Source organism: Garra rufa, chromosome 3, assembly GCF_049309525.1.
Source record: "Garra rufa chromosome 3, GarRuf1.0, whole genome shotgun sequence".
In the NCBI taxonomy this organism is placed as follows: Eukaryota; Metazoa; Chordata; class Actinopteri; order Cypriniformes; family Cyprinidae; genus Garra; species Garra rufa.
Window position 1 is genome coordinate 32791093 of NC_133363.1, and position 27942 is coordinate 32819034.

General features: G+C 36.5%; 1 protein-coding gene across 5 annotated transcripts in view; it reads right to left on the minus strand.

The window, feature by feature from the left end:
* Positions 1-25475, minus strand: part of crtc3 (CREB regulated transcription coactivator 3) — a 63987-nt gene extending 38512 nt beyond the window's left edge. For 4 of the 5 annotated variants that reach the window (XM_073835944.1, XM_073835943.1, XM_073835942.1 and 1 more), the window contains exons 1-3: positions 24118-25475; positions 10624-10734; positions 9892-10020 (exon numbers count right to left, since the gene is read on the minus strand). In XM_073835944.1, the coding sequence (XP_073692045.1) occupies positions 9892-10020; positions 10624-10734; positions 24118-24249 (372 nt within the window). In that variant the 5' untranslated portion in view covers positions 24250-25475. The remainder of the gene's footprint in view (positions 1-9891; positions 10021-10623; positions 10735-24117) is intronic. The other variant, XM_073835941.1, reaches the window with a different exon arrangement.
* Positions 25476-27942: the final 2467 nt, after the last annotated feature.

Sequence of the window (27942 nt, forward strand, 5' to 3'; positions counted from 1 at the left end):
AAACTATTTTAAAAGGTTAGCTCACCTGAAGATGAAAATTAGCCCGTGGTTTACTCACCCTCAAGGCATCCTAGGTCTATATGACTTTCTTCTTTCAGACGAATTTAATCGGAGTTACATTATAAAGCTTGGAGGAGCAAGCATATTTTTTAATGGCGGAGGGCAGGTGTTTCTCTTCAACAGTCCAAAACAAGTCCAATAAAGTGCAAAGTTTCCTTAATTTAGCCAGTCTCCTCTTGGCTCGAAATCCTCCGACATTTTTCTTTACAAATCCTCCTTTTGTACTTTTAATTTGTGACTGGTGTTTTGTTTTGCTCACTTCTCTGCACTTTAACCTTCGACACTTCTCATCACTTCTAAATATGGATTTTTTTTAATCACAAAAACAAACCAATTCGCTTTAGGTGGCCTTTATTCATCCCCTGGAGCTGTGTGGAGCACTTTTTATTATGGATGGATGCACTTTATTGGACTCTTTTGGACTGTTAATCAAAAACACCTATCCACTGCTATTATAAAGCTTGGAAGAGCCAGGATAATTTTTAATATAACTCTGATTGGATTCATCTGAAAGAAAAAAGTCATACACACCTAGGATGCCTTGATAGTGATTAAATAATGGGCAAAATTTCATTTTTGGGTGGACTAACCCTTTAATTTCTCATGATCATCTCATGATATTTAGTAATGTACTATATTTTTATTTAAAAAAATATATATATTTTTTATTAAATGTTATGTTTTCGTTCCAAAGTTATCTTTTTCTTCACAATATTGTTTCTTTAAAAAACTAGTAACTCATACACCTGCACTACTGTTCAATAGTTTGAGGTCAATGAAATTTTTTTTAGTGCTGCAAAAAAAGTTTCTTATGCTCACCAGGACTGCATTTAATTGATCAAAAATGCAGTAAAACATTAATATTGTAAAATATCACAATTCACCAGTTTTTTTTTTAAATGTAATTTTAAAAATGATGGCAAAGCTGAATTTTCAGAAGCCATTACTCCAGTCTTCAGTGTCACATGAATCTTCAGAAATCATTCTAATGTGACGATTTGCTGCTCAAGAAGCGTTTCTTATTATCAATGCTGAAAAGCTATTCTGCTTAATATTTTTGTGGAAACTGGATTCTTTGATGAATGGATGTTCAAGTCTTTCGTAACATTATGAATGTCTTTACTGTCACTTTTGATCAATTTAAAGCACACTTGATGAATAAAAGTAGTTCTTTCTTAAAAAAAACGTATTGAGCCCAAACCTATGAATGGTGGTGTATAAATGAAACTCAACTACTCAATTATGCTAGAAAACTATGGTCATCTCTTGAAGTCACTAGGTCAAAATAAATAAATAAATAAATTAACAGACATAATGTAGAAGAATTGTTCACAATAAGAGCTATAACACAAATTTACAAAAAAAAAAAAAAAAAAAAAAAAAAAGTTGAATTTTCATCTAATGCCGATTTTAATAACAATTAAATCTATCATATGTGACCCTGGACCACAAAACCAATCTTAAGTAGCACTGGTGTATATTTGTAGCAATAGCCAGAGTCAAAATGATCGATTTTTCTTCTTTTTTTTGCCAAAAATTATTAGGATATTAAGTAAAGATCATGTTCCATAAAGATATTTTGTAAATTTCCTACCGTAAATATATCAAAAAATAATTTTGGATTAGTAATATTAATTGCTAAGATCTTCATTTGGACAACCTTAAAGGCAATTTTCTCAATATTTAGATTTTTTTGCACCCTCTGATTTCAGATTTTGTATCTTAGGCTACGTCTACATTAATCCGGATACATTTGAAAACGTTTTCGTTTTAAAACGCTCTCCGTCCACACTAGCGTTTCCAAGCGTTTTCCAAAAGATTCTCGTCCACATTGAAACGTAGGAAAATGTCAAATTCGCCTTACTGCACATGCGCAAAGCCTTCAAAATTATACAGAGGTAATAAGTTTTCACGCAATTCTTCTGCCGGGATCATTTACGGAAATATCTCATCGTTCACCGACGCGTCTATGTCGCGCTCACTCATATTTGATCTGAAAAGCAGTTGTCGTCATGTTTTGCAGGACAGCAACTGTGAGTAAATTTTTTGCCATCATTTTAGGACTGTAATTTGAAGAGTGTACGAGGTAAATCTCTTTAGCAGCAGTGTGACAGTGAATAGCACAGGCACAATTACTGCTGTAAACATAGATATCTATTGGTACAATATGCGTCACATGACTTAATATGCATCATCGTTTTCAAAAGCCTCCGTTTTCACAGTCCACACTACAAGACGAAAACGACGTTTTCAAATTTATCCACTTTGGAGAGCGTTTTCAAAAAGCACCGTTTTCCTTGACAAAAACGCCGTCTCAGTGTGGACGGAAGGCCAAAACGTATTAGTGTGGACATGGCCTTAGCTAAATTGTTCTATCATAACAAACCATACCATCAATGCAAAGCTTATTTATTCTTTCAGGTGATGTATAAATGTCAATTTAAAAAAATTTACCCTTATGACTGGTTTTGTTATCCAGGGTCTTCGATACCTTACTGCGACTACATCGGACTAGATGTTGGTTTTAACTGATAGATGCACAGTTGATTTTAAGCTGTATTTTGCAGCTTAGTTTCCAAATCTTTTCAGACTGATGAAGGGTGGAGATCTTGTTTTCATATTACAATAAACTTTGATCTCATTTGATTTCTAATGCTACAATCCCTTTAAAAACGAACTTCTGCTGCCCAAATCCACTCAACAAAAGTTACAGGAATTATGGGAGAGAAAACAGTCCAGTTGAATAACTCCTTGAGTAAACATTGTTTCTTCAACCCAGACCGATGTTGACAATGCTGCCTCGTCATGTCCGTCTGTGCCAAGACTCTCACATCCAAACCGGGGGAGGGGTGGATTTACAAGACAGAAAGCAGGACAGAGTCTTTCTCGGAGCAACATCTGCTGAGGTCTGGAAAACCTAGTCATCAGTTCTGCTGCAGTAATGAGAGACTGAGCTCTTCATGCCAACCTTTCAACCATCAGCCCGCCCCGTGACCCTAACCATGACACAACACAGAACAACCGACCAATGAGCAACCAAAGTCACCCCAAAGAAAAACCATCTTAGGCCACCTCATTCAAACACAATGCGATCCGTGAAGACTGCACGCATCGATAACTGCCATCGTATGTATGAAATCCATGGCGTGACATTGTGTGAATGCTTTTGTTGATACATGGCCTGGGGAGGGGGTAAGCGATGATGACATGAGCAGACGGCTTGGATTACGAGGGATCCTTTCTAAGATCTAATTAGCCCGTGGCTGCTGAAGCGGTGTGGAGAGACAGGGTGGCTGTGACAGCACCTTCGTCTCAGAAGCTCCAGGATGGCGTGGGTGAGCTAACCTTTCTCTCTGACATTTCACACTCGACCCACACCGCTCGTTCCTCCAATTGGATATCATTCCAGAAATACAGACAAAGCAAGATCAAGGCATCTGGCATGGTATATGCGGCTCGAAGGCATCTACATGGGTTCGGAGGAAGTTGGTTAGCGCTAGGTTGGCTAGCGAGCCTGTGAGAGAGTCTAATCTTGGCAGACGAGGCTGAATCAATGAGAGCAAAACAAGCCAACACTGTGAGGGACATCTGGCACTAAAGGGAAAAAAAATCAGAGCGAGAGCAAATTTGGGCTCTGAATCCTTCCTCATATTCTCTCACTCAGCAGAATTAGAGTGGCATGAAAATGAAATGCTTTAGAGAAAAGCCTAGTGGGCGAATGTTTATTTAGAGAGTCTCTGTTTATGTGGATTAAATGTAGATTGTAGTTTGGAGTTTAAGAAGACTTAAAGGAATGGTTTACCCAAAAATCAAAATTCTGTCATTATTACTCAGCCTCATGTTGTTCCAAAACCGTAAGACTTTCGTTTATCTTCGGAACACAAATTAATCGGAACTCTTGTGAACGCATGTCAAAGACTGACACAGAAGAGAAGAAATTGTTGAATACAGTAATTTTTGTTTTCTTTGCAAACAAAAAGTATTCTCGTAGCTTCATAACATTACAGTTGAACCACTGATGCCACATGGACTATTTTATCGATGTCCTTACTACCTTTCTTGGCCTTAAACGTAGTAGTTACGTTGCTGTCTATGCAGGGTCAGAAAGTTCTTGGATTTTATAAAAAATATAATTTTTGTTACGAAGATAAATGAATATTGTATGGGGTTTTTTTTTAAGAAAATGAGTGGCATATGGCTACAAAAAACTTTAAGTATTATTTATATACTACTACAGTATTTATTAATATTTTTAACTAGTATTTATTTTGACATTTCCAGATGTTGTTTTAAATTTTAGATTAAGTTTGGCTGCATTTACTTGACCAAAAATACTGAATATATTTTTTACTGTGAAATATTACAGTTTAAAATAATGGTGTTCTATATTACTATATTTTAAAATATAATTTATTCTGCTGATGGAAAGCTGAATTTTAATCTGCCATTACTTCAGTTTTCAGTGTCACATGATATAAAAAAAATCTGTCTAATATGCTGATTAATTATTGTTAATCAATGTTGGAAACAGTTGTGCTGCTTCATATTTTTTTGTAATCTGCAATTCTTTTTTAGGATTCTTGATTAATAAAAGGTTAAAAAGAACAGGATTTATTTAAAATATAAATCTTTTCTAACATAAGTATTTGCTATCACTTTTTATCAATTGAACACATCCTTGGTGAATAAAAGTATTAATTTCTTTCAAAAAAAAGAAACAATAAAATGTACTGACCCCAAACATTTAGATGGTAGTTTATATTGTTTAAAAAGATTTCTATTTTAAATAAATGCAGTTTTTTTCAACTTTTTATTTGTTAAAGAATCCTGAAAAAAAAAAATCACAAGTTCCAACAAAATATTAAGCAGCACAACTGTTTTCAACATTGAGAATAAATCAGCATACTGGAATGATTTCTGAAGGATCATTTGACAATGAAGACTGGAGTAATTTGTACCACAGGAATAAATGAAAATTTAAAATATATTCACATAGAAAACAGTTATTTTAAATTGAAACAATATTTCACAATATTACAGTCTTTAAAAATCTTACTGATCCTTAACTTTAAGCGGCAGTGTATTTTAACTCAAGTTGGCGTTTCTGCACTGTAGTTGCGTTCAGAGTCCCTGTGGTCTAGGGTCACCATATATATTAAGATCCAGAGAGACAGTGTTGCCAGATCAGGCTGGGTCCAACAAAATAAGCTCAAAATAAGCAATTTGCCTCACAGAAATAAGCCTAAATAAGGCCAAAACTCTATATAATCCCAACCTATGACTCCCCATATTTATAAAAAACATTTCAAAGATGCTATTAATAAGCGGACATGCTAACACTGCCAAAAACAGCATACCGTTTTAAAGCAGATGTTAAAACAATAGGCAATAAAATAGCAGCTTACTTAAAGGGGGTCATAAAATGGAAAATAAAAATGTTCTTGATTTTAAATATATAAGAAGTTTCTCAACAATAATACTCTACAATAAATCTGAAACACCAGAATGTACTTTTTTTTTTTTTAATAATAAAAATCGGCCCAGTCATAGCACACCTCCTGAATATGCAAATAAAGGAGGTGTGTTCTTATGCTGCGTTCCACACAACTCAAAATATTACGATTTCATACAACCTTGTACTAGGAAATAACGTCTGGAACACTGCCTAAAGTCGGATATCCAACCTGTGAACTTCGGGCAGATCGATCTACCCCGACCTCAGCAGGACACATCATTTGTGGAGTTACGTTATGTCAAACTTAAAAACATTAGCCATTAGGTTTATAAAATGGTACCTTAATTTTAGTTTTTCGTCAGCTGTTTTCAAAACGATACTAAAACTATAACATTTTATTTTTTCTTTTGCCATATTTGACAGAAATATGTTACCAGTGTTGGGCATATTACTTTAAAAAAGTAATTAGTTATAGTTACTAGTTACTTCTCACAAATAGTAACTGAGTTAGTAACTGAGTTACATCATTATTGAAGTAACTAATTACCAGAGAAAGTAACTTCTTTAGAAAATGTCAGATAATATTTATATTAAGTAATATTAAATATCTGATTAACTATATATACCTTGTGTGTATGTGTGTGCATATATATATATATATATATATATTAGGGGTGGGCATAGATTAATTTTTTTAATCTAGATTAATCTAGATTAAATCTTGGAATTAATCTAGATTAATCTAGATTAAAATGGCTAATTTGAATTCTGCTGAAGGCATTCAGAATATGTGTGCTACCCAAATAATGACTAAAAGTAAGTCTTCGAGAACGGGCCAGGTGGCGCATTAGATCAGGCGCTCATCTCCTGTTTCGAAAATGCATCACAAACTGCTTGACAATTGCATTTACAACATAATTACCTATACAAACTTGTGTAACCAAGTACTTCTGCGCAAAAGGCTGCACGACGTGCGCGTTGCCGTTAAATACACAGACGCGCGCGGGCATGGATTTCTGCGTGCATAGTCTTCCATTAAACTGCGTTGCTTTTAGAAGCGTCAATTCAGTTGTTGCATATAGTTTAATGTCTTTATTTCGGGATTATCAAAGTAAATTATAACTCAAACTTGAGATTTTACTGGGGCACAGCAGATTTTCAGTAAAAAGGGTCTAGCAACGCACCTGCCCTGAAGCGGCTTCATAACTGCATCAATGTCAGCACGTCTCATTTGATGTGGTAATTTCACAGAAGTTGAAGACTCGTTCTCGCCCCCTACAGTGCAATTCGACTAGGTATACGTCATCCGCGCTAAAATATCAAGGTGAAAGTCATCATATCTCAAAATTGCTAAATTTAACAATAGTATTTCCTCCAATTGCTCTTTTTGTCATCAGTCTGAAGAAACAATTAATCATTTATTTTGGGAATGTGTATATTGTAAAGTGTTTTGGGTTGATTTTTCTAATTTTTTTAGAAAATACTTAGATCCAAATTTCTGTATAACCCCCAAAAATGTATTTTTTGGTTTTTCTTTGAATTTCGATCCTTCTCATTGTAAATTTATTATTAATTTACTTTTATTTCTTGCTAAATTTTATATCCATAAATGTAAATTTTCAAAGAAAACTCCTTACTTTTTTATTAAACTAGTAATTACAATAACCATGTATGAATGTATATTTGTCATGTTGACTGAATGTAGGACTAGTGGTGGTGCTTAACATATTGTTTGAAAAATTTGCATTTTTATAAAAAAAAGAGAGAAAAAAAACTAAATACTGATAAGAAACAAAGTCAAACGACAAAACCACTATGAATTCTACTAATAACAACAATATAAAATGCACTAAGGATTAATGAGCTGCTGGGTTCATGAATATTAATCACGTTGTCTGCGTTCGCTCAAAATGATTTGCTAAAATCAAAACAGGGATGACAATAGGGGAGCGCTAGCCAATGAGATTGCTGTTTTCACATTAGTTACACCTACTACCGGAGAAACCGGCAGTTCTGAAAAGCTTCCAAATTCCAAAAAATTCCAAAGAAACTCCATTATTTTGACATAAATATACAACAAAGAATATTGTTTACATGTAGTGTGTCAATTCTGCATGGTATATAAGACTCTCTCGCTCTGTATCTTTCTTTGAGTATGTGTGAGACAAAGCGATGGCTAGTCGTGTGCCGTGACACTAGAGTTTACGGTTCGTCAAGTAAATTTTATATAAAATTGTAATAATATTATATAAAATTATAGTAACGCCGCATTTTATTGTCAGTAACGATAACAGCGTTGTAACGGGTGAAAAGTAATTTGTTTGATTCCTTGTTACTGAAAAAAATAATAACGTTTATTTATAACGCCGTTATTCCCATCACTGATGTTAACGTGACATGTGATTCAATGGAAGTGGGACTTTTTCCCTCTTCCGACCTTGTCTGGAACACGTCATTATAACATTACAGTTAAACCACTGATGTCACACTGGACTATTACTACCTTTCTGGACCTTGAACGTAGTTGCTGCCTATTCATGGTCAGAACGCTCTCAACAAAAATATCTAAATTTGTGTTCCTTGATAAACAAAGGTCTTACAGGTTTGCAACGACATGTGGGTGGGTAATTAATGACAAAACTTTTATTTTTGGGTGGACTATGCCTATGTTCTGAGTGGTACCTGATAAAAACTCTAAATCTGATCGGTTAGAAGAGTGACACCAGACTCCTCAACAAGCAGTGTGACTGGAGGAATGCATTCCTGTAGCTCAAACAGTACAGCATGGCGCGAGCAACGCCACGGTCATGGGTTCAACTCCCAGGGAATGCATGAACTGGTAAAATGTAAAGCATGAATACAACGCAAGTTGCTTTGGTAAAAGCAGCTGCCTAAATGTAAATGTAAAACTCATTGTTGCAAACGTGCAGAGCAAGTCAGTGTTTACAACACTAGTTTAAAGTATGAGAAATACTAACAGTGATGGACCACTAACAAGTCCCTGAAGAACTAGTTAGAATGGAGCTACATCAACATAGAGTCCTTGCTGCATCAGATTAACGAGCGTTAGTAAGCCCTCTTATTCACAGGGATGAGACACATGCCGAACTCTCGAACTGAAAGCAACAACAACAAAAACCTGAAAGCTCTGAGTCTAGAGCAAAGAGCTTTGAAGATGATAACAACCCATTAAAACAGTCATTAAAGCAATTTTCAGTCTCAGAGACAACTAAAAACAAGTGTTCAGCAATTAATGTGAACAATCAAAAATTAAGCAATACAAACAGATAGCGAGGTGAAGAAAAAAGAAATCATCAGAGACTCAAGGAACCCACGAGAATAAGCCAGAATATCTTCAGCTCTTTGGGAGGGAGTGGCTCAATTCACAGAGCAGAGTTGCCAGAGTTCTGACAAACAGGTCTTGCAGTTTTTAGCATGACTGCGGTCACAAATGCCTTTTCCCGCTCAAAGAACAAGGGCGGCCGTGGCACATCGTGTGGAATTACTTTGAACCCATCATTCAAAGCTCTTACGTAACTCAACTCTGCCACACTTTTTTTTCTTCTGTCTCCCTCACGCTTTCTTTGTCGTCTCCCCGTATGGCACGGCATCAGAGCAAGTGGACCGTTCCCAAACTATCCCAATATTAAGGACTATGGAGTCGCTTCGAACTCTAGTACTAGATAATTCAAAACCTCTGGGTGGATTCAAAAGACTGAAGATGAAATTAAAACTAAATCAACAGTGCACTGTTCATGCCTTCCACATCATCAAAACTGTGGTAACTCAGAAGGCATTAGAGCCTTTTTATTTAATCTTTAGCACAAAGCTAAATCTCCAGACTGAAATGATCTTTGAGCCTACAGACGATTAAGCTTACAGACAACCACTGAAAAATTGATGAAAGAAATCCATCAACTACACAACCGAGGAGGATAAAAGACCGGCCGGGCCGGCGTAGCCAGTGACTTCATCAACCTGCGTGCCGCATGAATGCAGAACTAGCGGCAGAATGCGCAACACGATCGACGGCGAGGTTTGTTAATCACCCACTAATGAGGACACCAGAGTACTGATATTCAAATCTCTAAACGGTTCTCGCAAGAAGAAAAAAAAAGAAACATGAGCGGGGAGAAAACAGCAGGTTATTGCAGTTACCCACTCATTCACACCCACAGTGCAGCAGTGGGAATATCAATACATAAAGGATCATCACACAGCCTGAAGTCTCAAAAAAGCTGCCCACATGAGCAAAGGTCAACATGTATGACACAACATTGTGAGCTCATAATAATGATGCATCTACTAGCGTAAGCGTAAACCCCTCACTTTTTTCCCTCTACAAAAGTCTTTACACTAGTGAACTAAAAGGATATCTGCCGCCCGTGCTTGTCAATGGGCCTGCGGTGTGGTGAGTTGATCCGATTGCGGTCTCGATGGACCCTCTCCACCAGACCATGGTGTCTGGTCCCTCGCACAGAGTCCAATCCGGAGGGAAAAGTCCCCTGTGGAGAAACACCTTCTTGGTTAACATTTTCCACCCAAATCTGATTTAAATAGTAAAAATGGTTAGTGAAAACACATCAGAGCATCCATATTTTAGGGCTGATATACACAAACAAAATACACACATAAGTGCCACCATTAGCTTTGTCCCCAGGTGAATTCACTCCACTCCAAAGTGCTTTTACCTTTCTAGGTTTGGTTTCTCATGGCAGACAAAAAGTAGGGATCACTGCTCGATGTCTCAAAGAAGCTTTATTCAGCAACAATAGCACTTTCACCTGAAGGTATACAACAGTGTTCTCCATAGGGGATAGACACAGATACAGTTCTTCGGCTCTTGGAGCGCACCGCTGTATCAAGTGTACTTGTGGGGAAAGCCGTGTACTGAAGGAGAAGGCGAAGTGAGGGCAGACTAAGAGGTGGGGGATAAATACACTCTTTGTTTTTTAAGGAGAAGGTTTGCAATTACCATCTCTTGACATCGTTTATCTGAGGGTAGAAAAGCGGAGTATATAGCTGGGGCTTATCTTCTCCTAAATGAACATGACTTGTTGGACAGATTTAGTAGACTTAGATAAGTGGATGGAGGGCAACCCAGGTACCTGGAAATCGGCGCTGGCATTGCCTATTTGGTTGACGTTGGGCAGCGAGCCACCGTAGTACTGAGCCCGGTTCTGCGATAGACGGAGCTGCTGGATCTTCTGGAACTGCACCTTTAATCAAGAGGAAGACACAGTGAATGCATTTGAAAAAGACAATCGAGAGCCTGTCAAGGCATTTCAAAAAGGGTTTTTGTAACATATGTATTTAACTAAGGTGGAAATTCTTGGAAATGAGTTTGGTTTTAAGAGTACTTCTGAGCTCCAGCTGGAGGACAGTGTGGATTTTGTTGTGCGGCAAGGGTAAACAATGAAAATTATCAATTCTGATCAGGCGCAAGCAAATCAGGAGGCGTTCCTTCCTCCCTCTAACCAAAGGACAAAATTTGAATCTCAAAGACTGACCTCATTTAGTGATATCAATGGGTTACTACACATAAACTCAAGTCCGTTTTTTAATCCAAAACACAGACATTTTTTAAGCCAGAGAACAAAAGCTTAGTTACACACTGCTTAGACCACAAAAACAACTTGCAGCATATGAATTATATTGCAGGTATTTTGACAGAAATTGGAATTGCCATTTGAATTGCAATTCGGCAAATATTTACAACCTTGCATCGCTAAGACATCAATGAAATAAAACAAACAAAGAAAAAAAAAATACATTCAAACATAAACAAGGTTGGCAAAAACCACAAACTCGGAAGCAATGAATCCACATTATGTCATGCTTTGCCAACACTCTGAACTGCTCTTTATAGTTGTGATGAAATGGAAGGAGTGAAAGATCCAAGTGAAACGGATCATTGATAAAAAATAAAATAAAATAAAAAATGAAAAACTAGGGAGGAGACTTGTTTCTGTTCATCTGTTCTTGGTTGGATGGAGGCATGTCTGAATGCCATCTTGCAATCAACTGTAAGAAAGGGGCATTGCATTGAGTGTATACACTCACAATTAAGTGTAACACAGTCAAGTTGGAAATGTAATTGTGCTTATTACAATTAAACTGTAACACATGGTTCACAAAAACAGTCCATGATGTCTTATGTTAAGATAAACAGTTAGAATAAAATCAGATGTTCTTCAGTACATTATGTCTGAAAATTACCTGCTGCTGTCTGTGTCCTTAAAGGATAAGTTCACTTCCAGAACAAAAATTTACAGATAATGCTCACCCCCTTGTCATCCAAGATGTTCATGTCTTTCTTTCTTCAGTCGTAAAGAAATTGTTTTGTTTTTTTTTTGAGGAAAACATTTCAGGATTTCTCTTCATATAATAGATATATATGGTTTGTACTTCCAAAATGCATTTTAAACACAGCTTTAAATGGGCTCTAAATGATCCCAGCCGATGAAGAAGGGTCTTATCTAGTGAAATGATCATTATTTTCAAATCAAATTGACAATTTCTATACTTTGTAACCTCGAATGCTCATCTTCTCTCATCTCTGCGATGCGCATGCATAGTCTGTGTAATGTCATTTTCATCTTCAACTTCAAAATCGTCCTACAATGCTGTTTCACCTTTTTTTTTTTGTTCACTTTGTAAACACTGGTTCGGTACTTCTGCAGCGATGAAGGACAACTTTATTAAAAGTTGGGGAAGAAAATGAGATGGGAGTTTTTCGACATACCCTAACAGTATTGACCTGGATCACACAAATTACGCATGCGCATTGCAGCGTCGAGACAAGACGAGCATTTGAGGTTAAAAAGTATATTGTCAACTTGTTTCGAAAATAATGATCGTTTCGCTAGATAAGACCCTTCTTCCTCGGCTGGGATCGTTTAGAGCTCTTTGAAGCTGCATTTAAACTGCATTTTGGAAGTTTAAACCTGGGGGTGTCATACATATCCATTATATGGAGAGAAATCTTCAAATGTTTTCCTCAAAAAACAATTTCTTTACGACTTGGATGACAAGGGGGTGAGTACAGTCGTGGCCAAAAGTTTTGAGAATGACACAAATATTAGTTTTCACAAAGTTTGCTGCTAAACTGCTTTTAGATCTTTGTTTCAGTTGTTTCTGTGATGTATTGAAATATAATTACAAGCACTTCATACATTTCAAAGGCTTTTATCAACAATTACATGACATTTATGCAAAGAGTCAGTATTTGCAGTGTTGGCCCTTCTTTTTCAGGACCTCTGCAATTCGACTGGGCATGCTCTCAATCAACTTCTGGGCCAAATCCTGACTGATAGCAACCCATTCTTTCATAATCACTTCTTGCAGTTTGTCAGAATTAGTGGGTTTTTGTTTGTCCACCCGCCTCTTGAGGATTGACCACAAGTTCTCAATGGGATTAAGATCTGGGGAGTTTCCAGGCCATGGACCCAAAATTTCAACGTTTTGGTCCCTGAGCCACTTAGTTATCACTTTTGCCTTATGACACGGTGCTCCATCGTGCTGGAAAATGCATTGTTCTTCACCAAACTGTTGTTGGATTGTTGGAAGGAGTTGCTGTTGGAGGGTGTTTTGGTACCATTCTTTATTCGTGGCTGTGTTTTTGGGCAAAATTGTGAGTGAGCCCACTCCCTTGGATGAGAAGCAACCCCACACATGAATGGTCTCAGGATGCTTTACTGTTGGCATGACACAGGACTGATGGTAGCGCTCACCTTTTCTTCTCCGGACAAGCCTTTTTCCAGATGCCCCAAACAATCGGAAAGAGGCTTCATCAGAGAATATGACTTTGCCCCAGTCCTCAGCAGTCCATTCGCCATACTTTTTGCAGAAGATCAATCTGTCCCTGATGTTTTTTTTTGGAGAGAAGTGGCTTCTTTGCTGCCCTTCTTGACACCAGGCCATCTTCCAAAAGTCTTGGCCTCACTGTGCGTGCAGATGCGCTCACACCTGCCTGCTGCCATTCCTGAGCAAGCTCTGCACTGGTGGCACTCCGATCCCGCAGCTGAATCCTCTTTAGGAGACGATCCTGGCGCTTGCTGGACTTTCTTGGACGCCCTGAAGCCTTCTTAACAAGAATTGATCCTCTTTCCTTGAAGTTCTTGATGATCCTATAAATTGTTGATTTAGGTACGATCTTAGTAGCCACAATATCCTTGCCTGTGAAGCCATTTTTGTGCAACGCAATGATGGCTGCACGCGTTTCTTTGCAGGTCACCATGTTTAACAATGGAAGAACAATGATTTCAGGCATCACCCTCCTTTTAACATGTCAAGTCTGCCATTCTAACCCAATCAGCCTGACATAATGATCTCCAGCCTTGTGCTCGTCAACATTCTCACCTGAGTTAACAAGACGATTACTGAAATGATCTCAGCAGGTCCTTTAATGACAGCTATGAAATGCAGTGGAAAGTTTTTTTCAGGATTAAGTTAATTTTCATGGCAAAGAAGGACTATGCAATTCATCTGATCATTCTTCATAACATCCTGGAGTATATGCAAATTGCTATTATAAAAACTTAAGCAGCAACTTTTCCAATTTCCAATATTTATGTAATTATCAAAACTTTTGGCCACGACTGTACATTATCTGTACATTTTTGGTCTGAAAGTGAACTAATCCTAAGAAAAAGACAAAATCATCACTGCTCTCGGCTGAAGAACTTTTGTGGCTTTAATAAAAATCAAAGCATACTTAATTCATACAGTGAAGACATTTGGTTATTTAATTTCTTGTATGCTGCTGTTAAAATAGATCTACTGTATCTGAAAAAAAAAAGGTTTTCATTTCATTTGTATCTTTCTTATATTGTATTTGTCCTATTGACTGTAATCTGCCTCTTAGTTCCAATAAAATCTACTTGATCTCATGACAAAAACGTACCTGTGACGTGAAATACATACCAATAAGTACATGGGTCAAAGACGTTAAGATGTCCATGTCAAAAGAAATTTACAAAAGTGATTTTATATCCATAGAAAGTACATTTAATGTAAGTAAAGTGTCTAATTTTAAGGTTTCTTAAGTTTCTTTCTCAAATCTTACTGACAAATGGACAAAACCTAGGATAGTGGCAAATTTAAAAAAAATGTAGAATTACAACTAATTAGTATTTGGGGTGAAAGTAATTCGTCTTTTAATATTTTAAATAGATTTTTCTTAGAAATACACCTGACAAGATTGTTACACTAAATTTCATTTTAATGGGTGTCTTCTGTAAATTAGGGAAAAATGTATGATATTTATTTTTTGCACAGAAAAACAAAAACAAAAATGCTATTAAACAGAAAATTAAAAAAAAAAAAAAAAATTGTAAAAACAACAACAATTTAAAGCAATTTAAAGTATTACACATATCACTGCAGTTTTAAATGGTGTGCACTTATCATTTTCATACATAGTTATGATGTATAACTAAAGAGCTTGCTCAGTAGCACAGCCGGCATGGAATTAGACTTAGGATGCAGAATCCTTGGGTACGACTCCCGTATACAACATGACTCACGATGAAAGAGCTGAAAAATGAGAGATCGAAAAACAAGCTAAACGGCATGCTTTCGATTGCGTTTTAACGTCACATTCGCTTTTGTTCATACTATTGCTTAGGTTTAGGTGTAGTGCAGATGGTACGTAATTTTAAAACATCATGGAGCATTAAAGTTATAGTGCCGCTGAACTGACATTTCAAGTCTGAACTGTGGTGACATGTACAAAACCAACGTCACATAAAATGTACCACATGTACATTCATCTGTTCTGGGGAAAAAGTCTTTTACCCCCTTTTAAGCACCATTAGTGGACATTTTTATTAAAAAACTGCAGTGATATATACTTATATGTACATATTTTGCATCTCATCTTGAGATCAGGTTGGATAAATTAACAACATAAAATGAAGTAAAATAAGAATTTGGTCATATCGCTAAGGAATGGGCAATATCACCAAAATCGTAATGCATTTTATTTAATTTTCTTTTTAATTTATCTGGCCTAAATGGTCAGTTATTCCTTTTCATGTTTATGCTAATATTGCTAATAATTTTTGCAAAACAGTCTTGTAAATTAATCACAAGATGTACTGACATAAAATGATTTACAACGGTCACTTTGTCGCATCCAGCATAGACAGCCTCAAGCTGGTTTTTTTTTTTTTTTTTTTTTTTTACTAGTAGAAGTTATGAATAGCCAGTAACTTAAAATTTTTGTAGCCAAATTGGCTGGTGAGTGAAGAAGTTAATTTCAATCCCTGGTGATATGATATTTTTGAAATATTGTCCTCTGCAACAGCCATACCTGGTTGCAATTCTCTTTCACACACATTTTTTAGGAACTTCAATTAAATATCTGTTTTTATTTTATTTCCTAATGAGCACAGTCTTCTTCTTTGGGTTTACATCTTTCTTTTTGAAACAGCAATTTCATGTGGGATATATTGAAAGACTCATCCCCTTTTTTTAAAAAAAAACAGCCATAGTAAAAACTGCTTTAGTTACCACGAACCATTACTACCCACTGCTAGTCTATAACAGGTAGTATTAGAAGCAGGGACACTTTGACCGTAGAGAGCACAAAAATCTATGCAGTGCATGATGCGTCAATATTTTTGGTCCACTTTCCTAATGATTTAAAAAGCCACCTTTATTTCAATGAACAGCACAGTCCTATATAGATGTGAGAAACACTTCCATACTGGCCTCTACTTACATAACCTCACTCTAGATTGTTGTGTTTGAAAAGACTGGGCATAAAACAACACCACAACACTAAATATTTCCTCACTCACATCACCTAGCTTAAAAGCACTAAGAAAAATGCTCCTTAAAACCCACACTGTTCCAGGCAGACAGCTTAGAAACCCTGGCTTGTTAATAAACAAGCACAGATCCTCGCTCTCAGCACACACTCTGGGGTCATGGAGAGTCACATCGAGCCTTTCAATGTACGCCGTTATCAAAACAATGACACCCCAGCTGTGGAGCAGCACCAAGCTGCTTAGTGAAGCAGAGGATTTCCCTGGGGCAGCTTGCTTAAGCTTATGCTTTTCCTCTCCTGTCAACATCACACATTGTTATTATTACTACAACCTCCAAAAACTGTTTTTCATTATTTTACATTCAAATTAAACTAAACATTGAGCATTCTTTAGTTCCCCTATTCCACATTTTCCTCATGCAGCAGTGTACTACGTTCTCAGTTTTAGTTTTTGTTCGTTTTTTTATTTATGAAAGACTGAAAAACTGTGCTGATATCTAAAAATAACACAGGCACCGTAATCCACTACCACTAAGGACAGTCAGCACACCTGCAGCTGGATGACTTCCTGCATGCAAACATGTAGAGGGCTTATAGACAACAAGTGTTGTAACAGCACACAGTCAAGTTTTGTTTACATTTTTGTTTATCAAATCCTGCTTTTAAATGGAAAGAGTCACTACCGCTCCGAAAACATCTGGTCTTAGCCTTATGCCAAATATTTCCGATCCATAAAAATGTGAAGTTCTCAAATCTGCTTCTATAAAAACTACAACTGTTTGACCAAATAGAAAAGAAAAAAGCCAGATGATCCCTTTGTTGATACCAGTTTAATGTGCAGACACCATAAATATAATTAAGTCATTCGTAGGTTCTTTGCTTCCTCGAAAAGTATAAAGTGTAAACACTGGCATTGCTGTTTATTTGAGTGGCTCAAGAGAAATCACACACATAAAAAAAGGATCAATTTAAGATGCCAGAAGCACTGTTAGTCATTTCATCGAAATTGGTAGTTCTGACAGATTTCCCTGCTTCCTTTGGGATTACTGCCACACAGGCAACAGTACATATTAATTTCATTTGTGGACCATTGCTAACATGTGAATTTTTCTGAAAAGTGTAGGGCTGTCACGATTCCTCAGTTTAATTTGAGTACTTGGTTTTAAAAAAATCCTCAACTGCATTTTGCCCGTGTCAAGTAACCAGCAAAATACTGGAAGTGACGAATTCCACGGATAAGAATCCATGAAACGCATTATTAGACCATTTTTAAATGCGTCTGCGTAATATATTAAACACAATTTAAAATCATAATGATGCTATTTTTAATTTTAAAAATGCAATGATTCAATTAAATAAATATATGTGATTCAGGTTTAATATATGTACACTAGGGTTGTGCCGATAGACGATTGTATCGTGTATCGACGATAGTCAGAGATATCGCCTGTTGCTGATGCCTTTGACGATAGTAAGACGATTATTATAATTATGCGTCAAGAGGCACCTAACTTTAGCGATGCAGCGCGGAGAGCCAGTTCTAGGATGCCTCAGAAACTACACACAAGCATAGAGTAGCCGCATCGCACCACAGATGTGTGCCTTGTAAATGGGTAATCATGAAGTGTACATAGATTAAGTGTAGATCTAAGGTTAGATAGTCATTAGGATAACAGAGGTACTAAAATGTGGTTTAGGATGAATTAAATACGATATGAGTATGCGTCTGTATATAGTAGAAACATTCACCTCAGTAACATCTATATGCGTTAACTAGAATTACGATGCGATAAAAAGGCGCTAAACATGTGCACGTGAATTGCACGCGCATCGCTTCTCCACATTCTATATGAACTGAACTACAGCATGAACTGATGACAAAGATCAGACATACAGTGGTAACATTATCCAATATGACGGGTATAGAAAGATACATTCATTTACATTCATGCACGCACATTTACTGCTCCCTGAAGATAACAGAGAATGAAACCGAAAGTAACCTCTCCGACAGAACTACAGTCAGCCTCTGTACACGCACAACTGTGTCACAAATCACATGCACTACCCTAACAAAACGAATAAGGAATTTATTACATATTGACACATTTACATATTATTAAATTAATTACCACGATAGTATCGTGTATCGGCGATCTCAAAGGCTGACGATAGGACGATATGAAAATTGAGCATATCGCCCAACACTAATGTACACACATATATGTGCGTGTCAAAGCAGCTCTGTTCACAGTAAACGCTGCTCCGCACAAACAGTTATCATTTACAAGTGTGTACCGTCTCGAACTCCACCTCTGCATAACTTGTGAGTTGAGGTTTATTATAATGTTCATCTACAGGGTTCCCACAACTTGGTTAACTATAAAATTCAAGGATCTTTCCAGAGTTGCATTGTGTTATCTTGTAAGATACATTGTTAGAATTTTCATGTGTCAAACACAACTATGCAAAAAAGCTTTTTTGTGCATTTATTTTTGGCCATATGACAGAGATCTGATATTTGTGGGTAAATGTGCGTGATTAACATTAATCAAGCAAGCTAGAACGGATAAGCCATGAAGTGTTAGCGAAATAACACAGTAGCTGTCCGGAGGGAAAAATATGGAATTTTCAATATATGTTCATTTTCATATGAATATGTTCATTTTCAAAAGCTTACCAGGGCCTTGACATTTCTTTTTTCAGATTCACAAATTTTCAAGAATTTCAAGGACCTGTGGGAACCCTGCATCTAGTAAAGCAACGTGCACTATTTAATCATAAACCTACGCAAACACAGCAGAATACATCAATATCTTTCTAACCATGCTAACTGTTCATTGCGATTTCAAAATTAAAGTATAAACCTAAAAATTAAAGTATACAGTTTACACGTTTTGATGTCCACATATTTAGGAAATTACAGTAGCTGTTGTAAAGAAATGGCCAAATATTAAAGGCTTAAGTGGACATTTGAATTAAACATTGTTGAGTCAACTTTAAACAAGGATTAGATCATGCTGTAAATAGTGCAAAAACAATCATCAGGTCATTGGTACCCTTTTGCAGTTATTGTTATAATGTGTAATGTACATTATCTATATCGTTTATGATCCATTATGTAGTTTAACAAAACTATTAGTTGTGATTAATCAATTCGAAATAAAAGTTTATGTGTGTGTACTGTGTATATTTATAATATATATTATATTATATTATATATATATATACACACACATATGTGTGTGTGTATTTATATTTAAAAAAAATATTTGTATGTAAACATAAGTTATATTATATATAAATGTAAATATTTATTATGTAAATCTAACCTATTTTTCCTTAATATATACACATGTATGTTTGTATTTAAATATACATAAAATATACACACATATAGTATGCAAACATAAACTTTTATTTTAAATTGATTAATCGCAACTAATCATTTTGCAGCTCTATTTAACAGTTTTGTTCAATGGAACCATATGATTACTTGCTTTTGATACTTTACGTTAACTAATTTTTACTGCCTTGTTGCTATTATATATGTATTTCAAGTCATTTTAAAGGCTATTGTTTGCTTAGGTCTATTTTTATTACCACAAAATAGATCATTGTAATTATCTGATTACTCGATTAATTGTCAAAATAATCGACCGATTACTCGATTACCAAAATAATCGTTAGTGACAGCCCTAGAAAAGCTCAATTCTCACAACAATCCGTTTTGGCTGTCAGCTCAGTGCATAGAAAGATTTTAAATTATGTATGTTGTACTGAGCAGTTTGTGACAGATCACAATATTTAAAAATGTGTACATTGCAAGAAATGCTTTTTGTAAACAACAAACTTGCTATTTTTAACATCTCTGAAATGCAAGCACTTTCCTCCAGGGCTCATTCCATTGTCAAGGCAGAAAATTGTCTGTAAAGAGGCATGACTTTAAGCTCTGACACTTACTATAACACAACCACATGTTCTCGTGCCCTAGAAGAGAAGGCAGCCAAATCATGAACTGGCGGATCATATTCATTCATTCCCGCCTACAGGCTCCACACAGAGACAGAGCGCGCTGTCTGAGGCAGAGCTGCTTTTTGCTGAAACGTTTCCCACTGGTGAAAAAAACTATAGTTAAACCACTACACCTGACTGACACTTCTTAACCCTTCGTCAAAAGCTAAACATAACCCAAACTTTCAGCTCAGCCATGCCAAGCCAATGCCATACACACAAGCTGTTTTTTCCACAACTCACAGTAAAGCAGCCTGAACATGTTCAGCTCTCATCTTTCACTGGTCAGTCTAAAGCTAGACAATGATGTTCACCATTACAAATTTGATCATGATGCATTAGCACCTTTAAATGTTTACATGGTGTGCATGTAAATGAAACTGAAAATGCAAAGCAGCTCAGCACGCTAAATGCCTCTGAGATGTGTGTTTACCACGGTACCCATAGATTCTGACACAAAAAAAAACAGTTACTAGTTATATTATTAGTGAACTGTCTTAGTCAAATCAGTCAAGATTATGTCAGTCAAGTTTATGGTTCCATGAGGAAACTTTAACATCCATAGAGCCTTTCCATTGCACAGAAGGATGGAAACAAAGTGGAAAGAAGCTCTTAAAGGATTACTTCACTTCCAAAATAAAAAAAAAATTCCTGGTAATTTACATTTTTTTGGAAAACATTCCAGGATTTTTCTCCATATAGTGGACTTCAATGGTGCTCAACGGATTGAAGCTTAAAAATGCAGTTTCAGTGCAGCTTCAAAGGGCTCTAAACGATCCCAGCCAAGGAATAAGGGTCTTATCTACCGAAACAATTGGTTATTTACAAAAAAAAATACAATTTATATACTTTTTAACCTCAAATGCTCATCTTGTCTAGCTCTGCAATGCACATGCATACTATGTGCACTCCAGTTCAATATAGTTAGGGTATGTCTAAAAAACTTCCATCTCATTATCGCTGCATATACACCGACCCAGTGTTTACAAAATGAACGTACAAATAAGGTCAAACGCCCTTTACCAAAAAAGGTAAAACAGTGATGTACTACATTGCACCTGAGTGCACGGAGTACGCATGCACATCACAGAGCTAGACAAGGCAAGCATTTGAGGTTAAAAAGTATATACAATTAAAAAAAATTTAAGAAAATCGTTTTTAACCAATTGTTTCGCTAGATAAGAACCTTATTCCTGGGATCGTTTAGAGCCCTTTGAAGCTGCATTCAATCCGTTCAGCACCACTGATGTCCACTATATGGAGAAAAATCCTGGAATGTTTTCCTCAAAAAAAAAATAATTTCTTTGCGACTGAAGAAAGAAAGACAGGAATATCTTAGATGACATTAGATTTTATTCTGGAAGTGGAGTAATCCTTGAAGATGATTAAAACATTCACACTGAGAAAAAAATGGTTCTTTTAGGAACTGTGTACCCAAAACTGTGTACTGTGTGCTCCGGGTGTGTGTTCACGGTGTGTGTGTGTGTGTTGGTCACTACTGTGTGTGTGCACTTGGATGGGTTAAATGCAGAGCACAAATTCCTAGTATGGGTCACCATACTTGGCCTCACTTCACCTCCTTTCCTTCCTTTAAAAATTGTTCTTATACGGCATTACTGTGAACAAAATGTTTATTTTTAAGAGTGTTTAATGGTTTTTACGTATCCTCTGGTTGATTTTTCACTCTTTGGAATACTTGATTTTGGTTGGTTAGTTGCTACTTCCAGCGGTAAAATATTTCTGAATTATGATCATTGTCAAGGTCAACACTGTATAACTAACCACTATACAACTTGTGTTGTCTGTGATTTCTTTGGTAAGGAGCCATGCAATATGCAAGATCATGTACAGTCAACTGGTTACCAAATGCACAAGCTTTTTGTAAAGCGACCTTGAGTTTTAAAAAGGCACTTTTTAATTTAAGACTACATTATTATTTTATGTATATTACTACTAAATTCGACAGACTGAATGAGATCTCAACGTCTTCTATCAACCTGAAGGCGGTTATTTTACAAGACCCTTTAATTTTAGAGATTTGATACCCGTGTTGTTGTTTTTTAATAACCACTGACTGACTGTACATTATCCATTACACATTGCATAGGCCTACATAAACTCCCTCCTTTGCACAGCTGCAAATTCACAATAAACAAACTTTATATTTCTCACATTCAAAATAATAACTTTGAAAACAAAAGTGATGCCCATGTATTCAAATGAACTTGCATTTAAATGTTAAAATAAATCTTATTTCAACTTCTGCTGAGCTACCCATCCCACATATCAAAATGCCCACCCGGGGTAACATCACTACTGTTTCTGTGCTCATTCTATCTTATATGTGACGCTGGACCACAAAACCAGTCTTAATGGAGTAGTTCACTTTCAGAACCAAAATTTCTCACCCCCTTGTCATCCAAGATGTTCATGTCTTTGTTTCTTCAGTCGTAAAGAAATTATGTTGTTTTTTTTTTGAGTAAAACATTTCAGAATTTCTCTCCATATAATGGACTTCTATGGTGCCCACAAGTTTGAACTTCTAAAATGCAGCTTCAAAAGGCTTTTAACGATCACAGCCGAGGAAAAAAGGGTCTTATCTAGCAAAACGATGGGTTATTTCCAAAAAAAATTACAATTACAAATACTTTTTAACCTCAAATGCTCATCCTGTCTAGCTCGGCAAGACAAGTGTTTGAGATTAAAAAGTATATAAGTTGTACATGTTTTTAGAAAACAACTGATTGTTTCGCTAGATAGGACCCTTCTTCCTCAGCTGGGATCATTTAGAGCCCTTTGAAGCTGCATCTAAACTGCATTTAGGAAGTTCAAACTCAGGGGCACAATAGAAGTCAATTATATGGAGAGAAATCCTGAAACGTTTTCCTCAAAAAACACCATTTCTTTACGACTGAAGAAAGAAAGACATGAACATCTTGGATGACAAGGGGGTGAGTACATTAGCTGTAAATTTTTGTTCTGAAAGTGAACTACTCCTTTAAGTTGCACGAGTATATTTGTAGCAAGTGTCAAAAATACATTGTTTGGGTCAAAATTATAATTTTTTCTTTTATCCCAAAAACCATTAGGATATTAACTAAAGATCATGCTCCATCAAGATATTTAGTAAAATTACTACCATAAATATACCAAAACTTAATTTTTGATTAATGATATGCATTGCGAAGAAATTCGTTCGGACAACTTTAGGCAATTTTTTTTTTTTTTTTTGTACCCTCAGGTTCCAGATTTTTAAATAGTATCTCACCCAAATATTGTCCTATCCTAACAAACCATACATCAATGGAAAGCTTATTTATTAAGCTTTTGGATTATGTATAATATCTCAACTTCAAAAAAATTGACCCTTATGGTTGGTTTGGGGTCCAGGGTCACAGTTACTATCACAGTTTGAGAGTAGTAACAATAGCTGTAGTAAGTACGGCATCTTGGCTGGAAACTACGGTTGCCATGGTGACTTCTGTGTGACTATCAAAATCATTTGTACCCAAAGAAAAAATATGTTTGCTACTTACAGCTCATGCAAAATATAATTAACGATTAATCAGATGAAGATTCGTAAATATGATGAGAGAAATTAAAGGCATCAGCCCTTTAATGAGGTCCATATGAATGTGTGCAGTGTGAATGACAGCAGTCAGCCACTGCCATTCTCATCCCTCCTCATGAGCTCGATGTCTCGGGCATTTTACATTCACAGTGATTCAGTTGCGCATAGGACAAGTTTAGGCAGCTGCATTTGATGTATTAAATCGAGGGGAGCGAGGTAATTTCCAAATTTGGCTGTGCTTACCCTTGAGACGGTGAGGTCTGTCATGAGCTGCTCGAAGGCCCGCGTCTCCTCCGCCTGTTTCTGGTTGTGCAGTGCGATCTTCTCGCTGAACTTCCGCGGGTTGGAGCCACTCGAGCCCGGGGATCCAGACATGGTTGGGCCGCAGAGTTTCGAGATCAACTTCGCAGTTAGCTGACGGTTAAATGTTGTCGATATAGAAGTCAAATGTGTTTAAGTTGTCCTTCCATGTCTGAAAAGGGTGTAAGAGTGCAGTCCAGATGCTTTAGGGAGGTTTGACGAGGTCGCTTTAATGACAAGAGATCCGCCACCATTAATGAGATAGAAAACGCGATGAACCCGTATTATTAACAACTTATAGGACTTAATTCAGCTTGGGTACAAAGTAACGATGATAAATAGGAATCCCTTATATTTGTAACGCCAGTATTTGTATGAAGGCGATGAACCGAATTTGCTAAAAGTTTGTCAGGAAACTGGACATCGCTAAATATTCAAGCGCTTATGACAGTTGTGTTTGGCATCGCTAAACCAGCTCTTGTTTCCTATCGTGAGGGAAAATAGGAAATATGTGAAATACTGTGCAGTGCCAAATAGAAAAGCTTAAATATTTCACTTCGATTTACGAAACAAGTTAAGTAACGACTCTAGCTAGCCAGCTAAATACTTTAGATTCTGACGAGAACAATTTAAATTATGTATCTTTTTTGTTATTCCGCATGAATATTTAAGTGCCCACCATTATTTATGAATTCAGATAGACAGTTGGTGATATAACTGTCTGAATGTGTGCAATTGATTGATATTGCTCGGTCAGGTACAGGATAAAGTCAGCCGTGACAGCTAACCAGCTAATGAGCGATATGACACAATCAAAATATCACAACCGATTTATCACAAACGCACTGTAAATGCCAAGAAACAGTCGTTCGACTCTTTAAACGGCCCACTTCTATTATAAATTCAACCAGTCTTATTTCCCCCAATACTGAAGTTAGTTTCGTGAGATTTCAACAAGTGGTCTCGCTAATGTAAACCTCATTACGCATTCAAAACTCATATAAACAGGTAAGCGCGGCAGCAACTTCGCAGCAAGGTAGCAAATCAAACTCGGCATCAGACACTCACTGTCCTGCGGCAGGACAACCAGCGGCCAGTGATCGACCGCTGTTGTCATACGAGTCTGAGAAAATGTTTAGATGTTACTGATTCGTGAAATGCAGCGGTGAAATCTGATCGTGTAGTCCGCGTGTACTCCTTTGGACTCTCTTCTCCGTGTCCATCATCTAGATCCACCTGAACTGTGATACGCCGACTCGTGACTCCACGGTACACATTTGTTTAGTCAACTCCGAACCCTCACTCCGAGTGAAAACAAGCCGAGGAAAAAATACACAAGCCTGCCCCAAAACTGTATACCCATTTTTTTGTAAGTTGTGTCCACAGGGGGGCAGTGTAGCTCCCTTAAAGGGATACACAGCACTATTATTTATGTTAAAAGTGGCATCAAAATCTTATTAGAAATAGAAATGAAAACTACTGCTTCACATGTATGTATTATATCAAATTTTGCTTTGAAACTTTAAACATCTATTTATCTCTTTTACAGTTACTTAACAGTTCTTTCTGGTGCAATATTCTAGTGATAACAGCACTGTATCCGTTTTACTCTTTGTGTCACTCCGCTTGCAGTATTTCTCATGGATGCCCAAATCCTCCATCTTTTTGAGGTAAATGTGTTCAAAAGTCTGAAAAATCTGTGTGTAACTTTAAGGAACGTCACTACCGAACACCTGTTTTCCGTAATAAAGCTCACTTTTTTTGGAGAAATTCCATAACATTTTGTTTTTATTTGTGTACCACTGTTCAGAACTGTGCTAGCTAACAATGTGCTGATTAGCATATTTGAGCTAGGTTCAAAAGTATCTAAAATTGTCATTACCAAAACCGTCACAACCGAAACAGTTGGTGGAGTTTCGGTTGTCACATCTTTGGTTTTCTTGGTGTTATTCCATAAATGTGTCGCTAGCGAAACAGTCACAACCAAAACATGTCATCATTGTTTTATTAGTGACAAAAGGTAACACACAATCCCGTAAATTTTAGTGAAGTTGGGCAATTTTTTTGTATTTTAGTATGTTTTAGTAGTGTTTTAGTATGCAAGTTAAAATTCTGAAATGTGATGTAGTCACTACCGAAACATAGAATGTTTTGTCAAAAGTAAAGTATACTGAATTATCAGCTGTTATGATTGGTTCAATGTATATTCAAACTAATGAATCCTTAACTTTGAAATCAGTATGATCAACCGTTCGCCTTTTACAAAGGAAAAATAGGATTCAAAATACAGCAAATCTCGTAAATTACACTTGAAATATTATTAAAAAATATAAATGTTATTGATTTACTTCAGAAAAATGTTATAATTAAATAGCATAAAATATGTATTTACAATGTAGATGTAAGCAAAATCTTAATAGGTCAATAGAACCCTTCTAATTAAATGATATATTACTGTGTTTCAGTACTGACAAATTTGGGGAGAGGACAAATATTCCAGAACTTTCTGAAAATACATTAACTGTTAACTGCCAATTACTAGAAATGTGTACCTTGAATAATATACAATTTGCATACATATATTTTTAAAAGATGTTTCCAACTCTGATTCTGTAGAATGGCCCACACACACACACACACACACACACTTACACTACTGTTCAAAATTTAGATGTCAATAAGATTTTTGACATACTTACATATTCTGTTCTCTTACTCACTGCCTCACTACAAAAAGCAAGCACCAACCAGCAAGACCAGCTTGACGAGATATTCGGTGCTGCCTAGCTAAATCAGATTCTATATTAAGTAACTTCATTACTACCTCAATGGGATGTCTTCTTTATTTTCTGCGTATCTGCTGGAAACGTCATTCTGTTTGTGGGTTGTGTTACTGGCTACATTGATAAACACTGATAAACACATTGATCAAAATGAGATGCACACATACTATAGCCAAACTAAGCACCATGGGTAAATGGTGAAACAAACACTGAGCTAAGTCAGATGCTCTCAATTCCAAACACATGAAATGATATCCACAAAATAATAGAACTATCTATTACAGTAACTGTTATGACTGCAACAACACACAACAGCCTGCCTTTCTTTCTGACAAACTCTATTTGTTCAGGATAGCACTATTGACTTAGAAATCTTCCTCCATTGATGATATTTCCTTAAGCCTCTGGGCTATCACATCATCCCCAGTTTTGCTGTAAAGGCATGTGTATATGCAACACTCGTTCAGTCTATAGTTTCTTTATACTTAAAGGGATAGTTCACCCAAAAATGAAAATTTGATGTTTATCTGCTTACCCCCAGGGCATCCAAGATGTAGGTGACTTTGTTTCCTCAGAAAAACACAAACGAAGATTTTTAACGAAAACCGGTGCAGTCTGCCAGCCAAATAATGGACGTGGATGGGCACCAGACCTTTAAAAGTAAACAAAAACATGCACAGACAAATCCAAATTACACCCTGCGGCTCGTGATGATACATTGATGTCTTAAGACACGAAACGATCGTTTTTTGCGAGAAACTGAACAGTATTTATATCATTTTTTACCTTTGATACACAGCCACGTCCATCTGTCATGAGCACGAGTTTGGCATCAGTCACGTCACATGTGCACGCGCTCTAGCGTAGAATACGCAAACTCCGGAAGGGGAAATCAGTGAAAAGTCCCGGATGAGTTTGCGCAAGCAAACATAATCTTTTAGCTTTAAATCGGTTTAAACAATCAGGATACGCGCAAGTAATTACC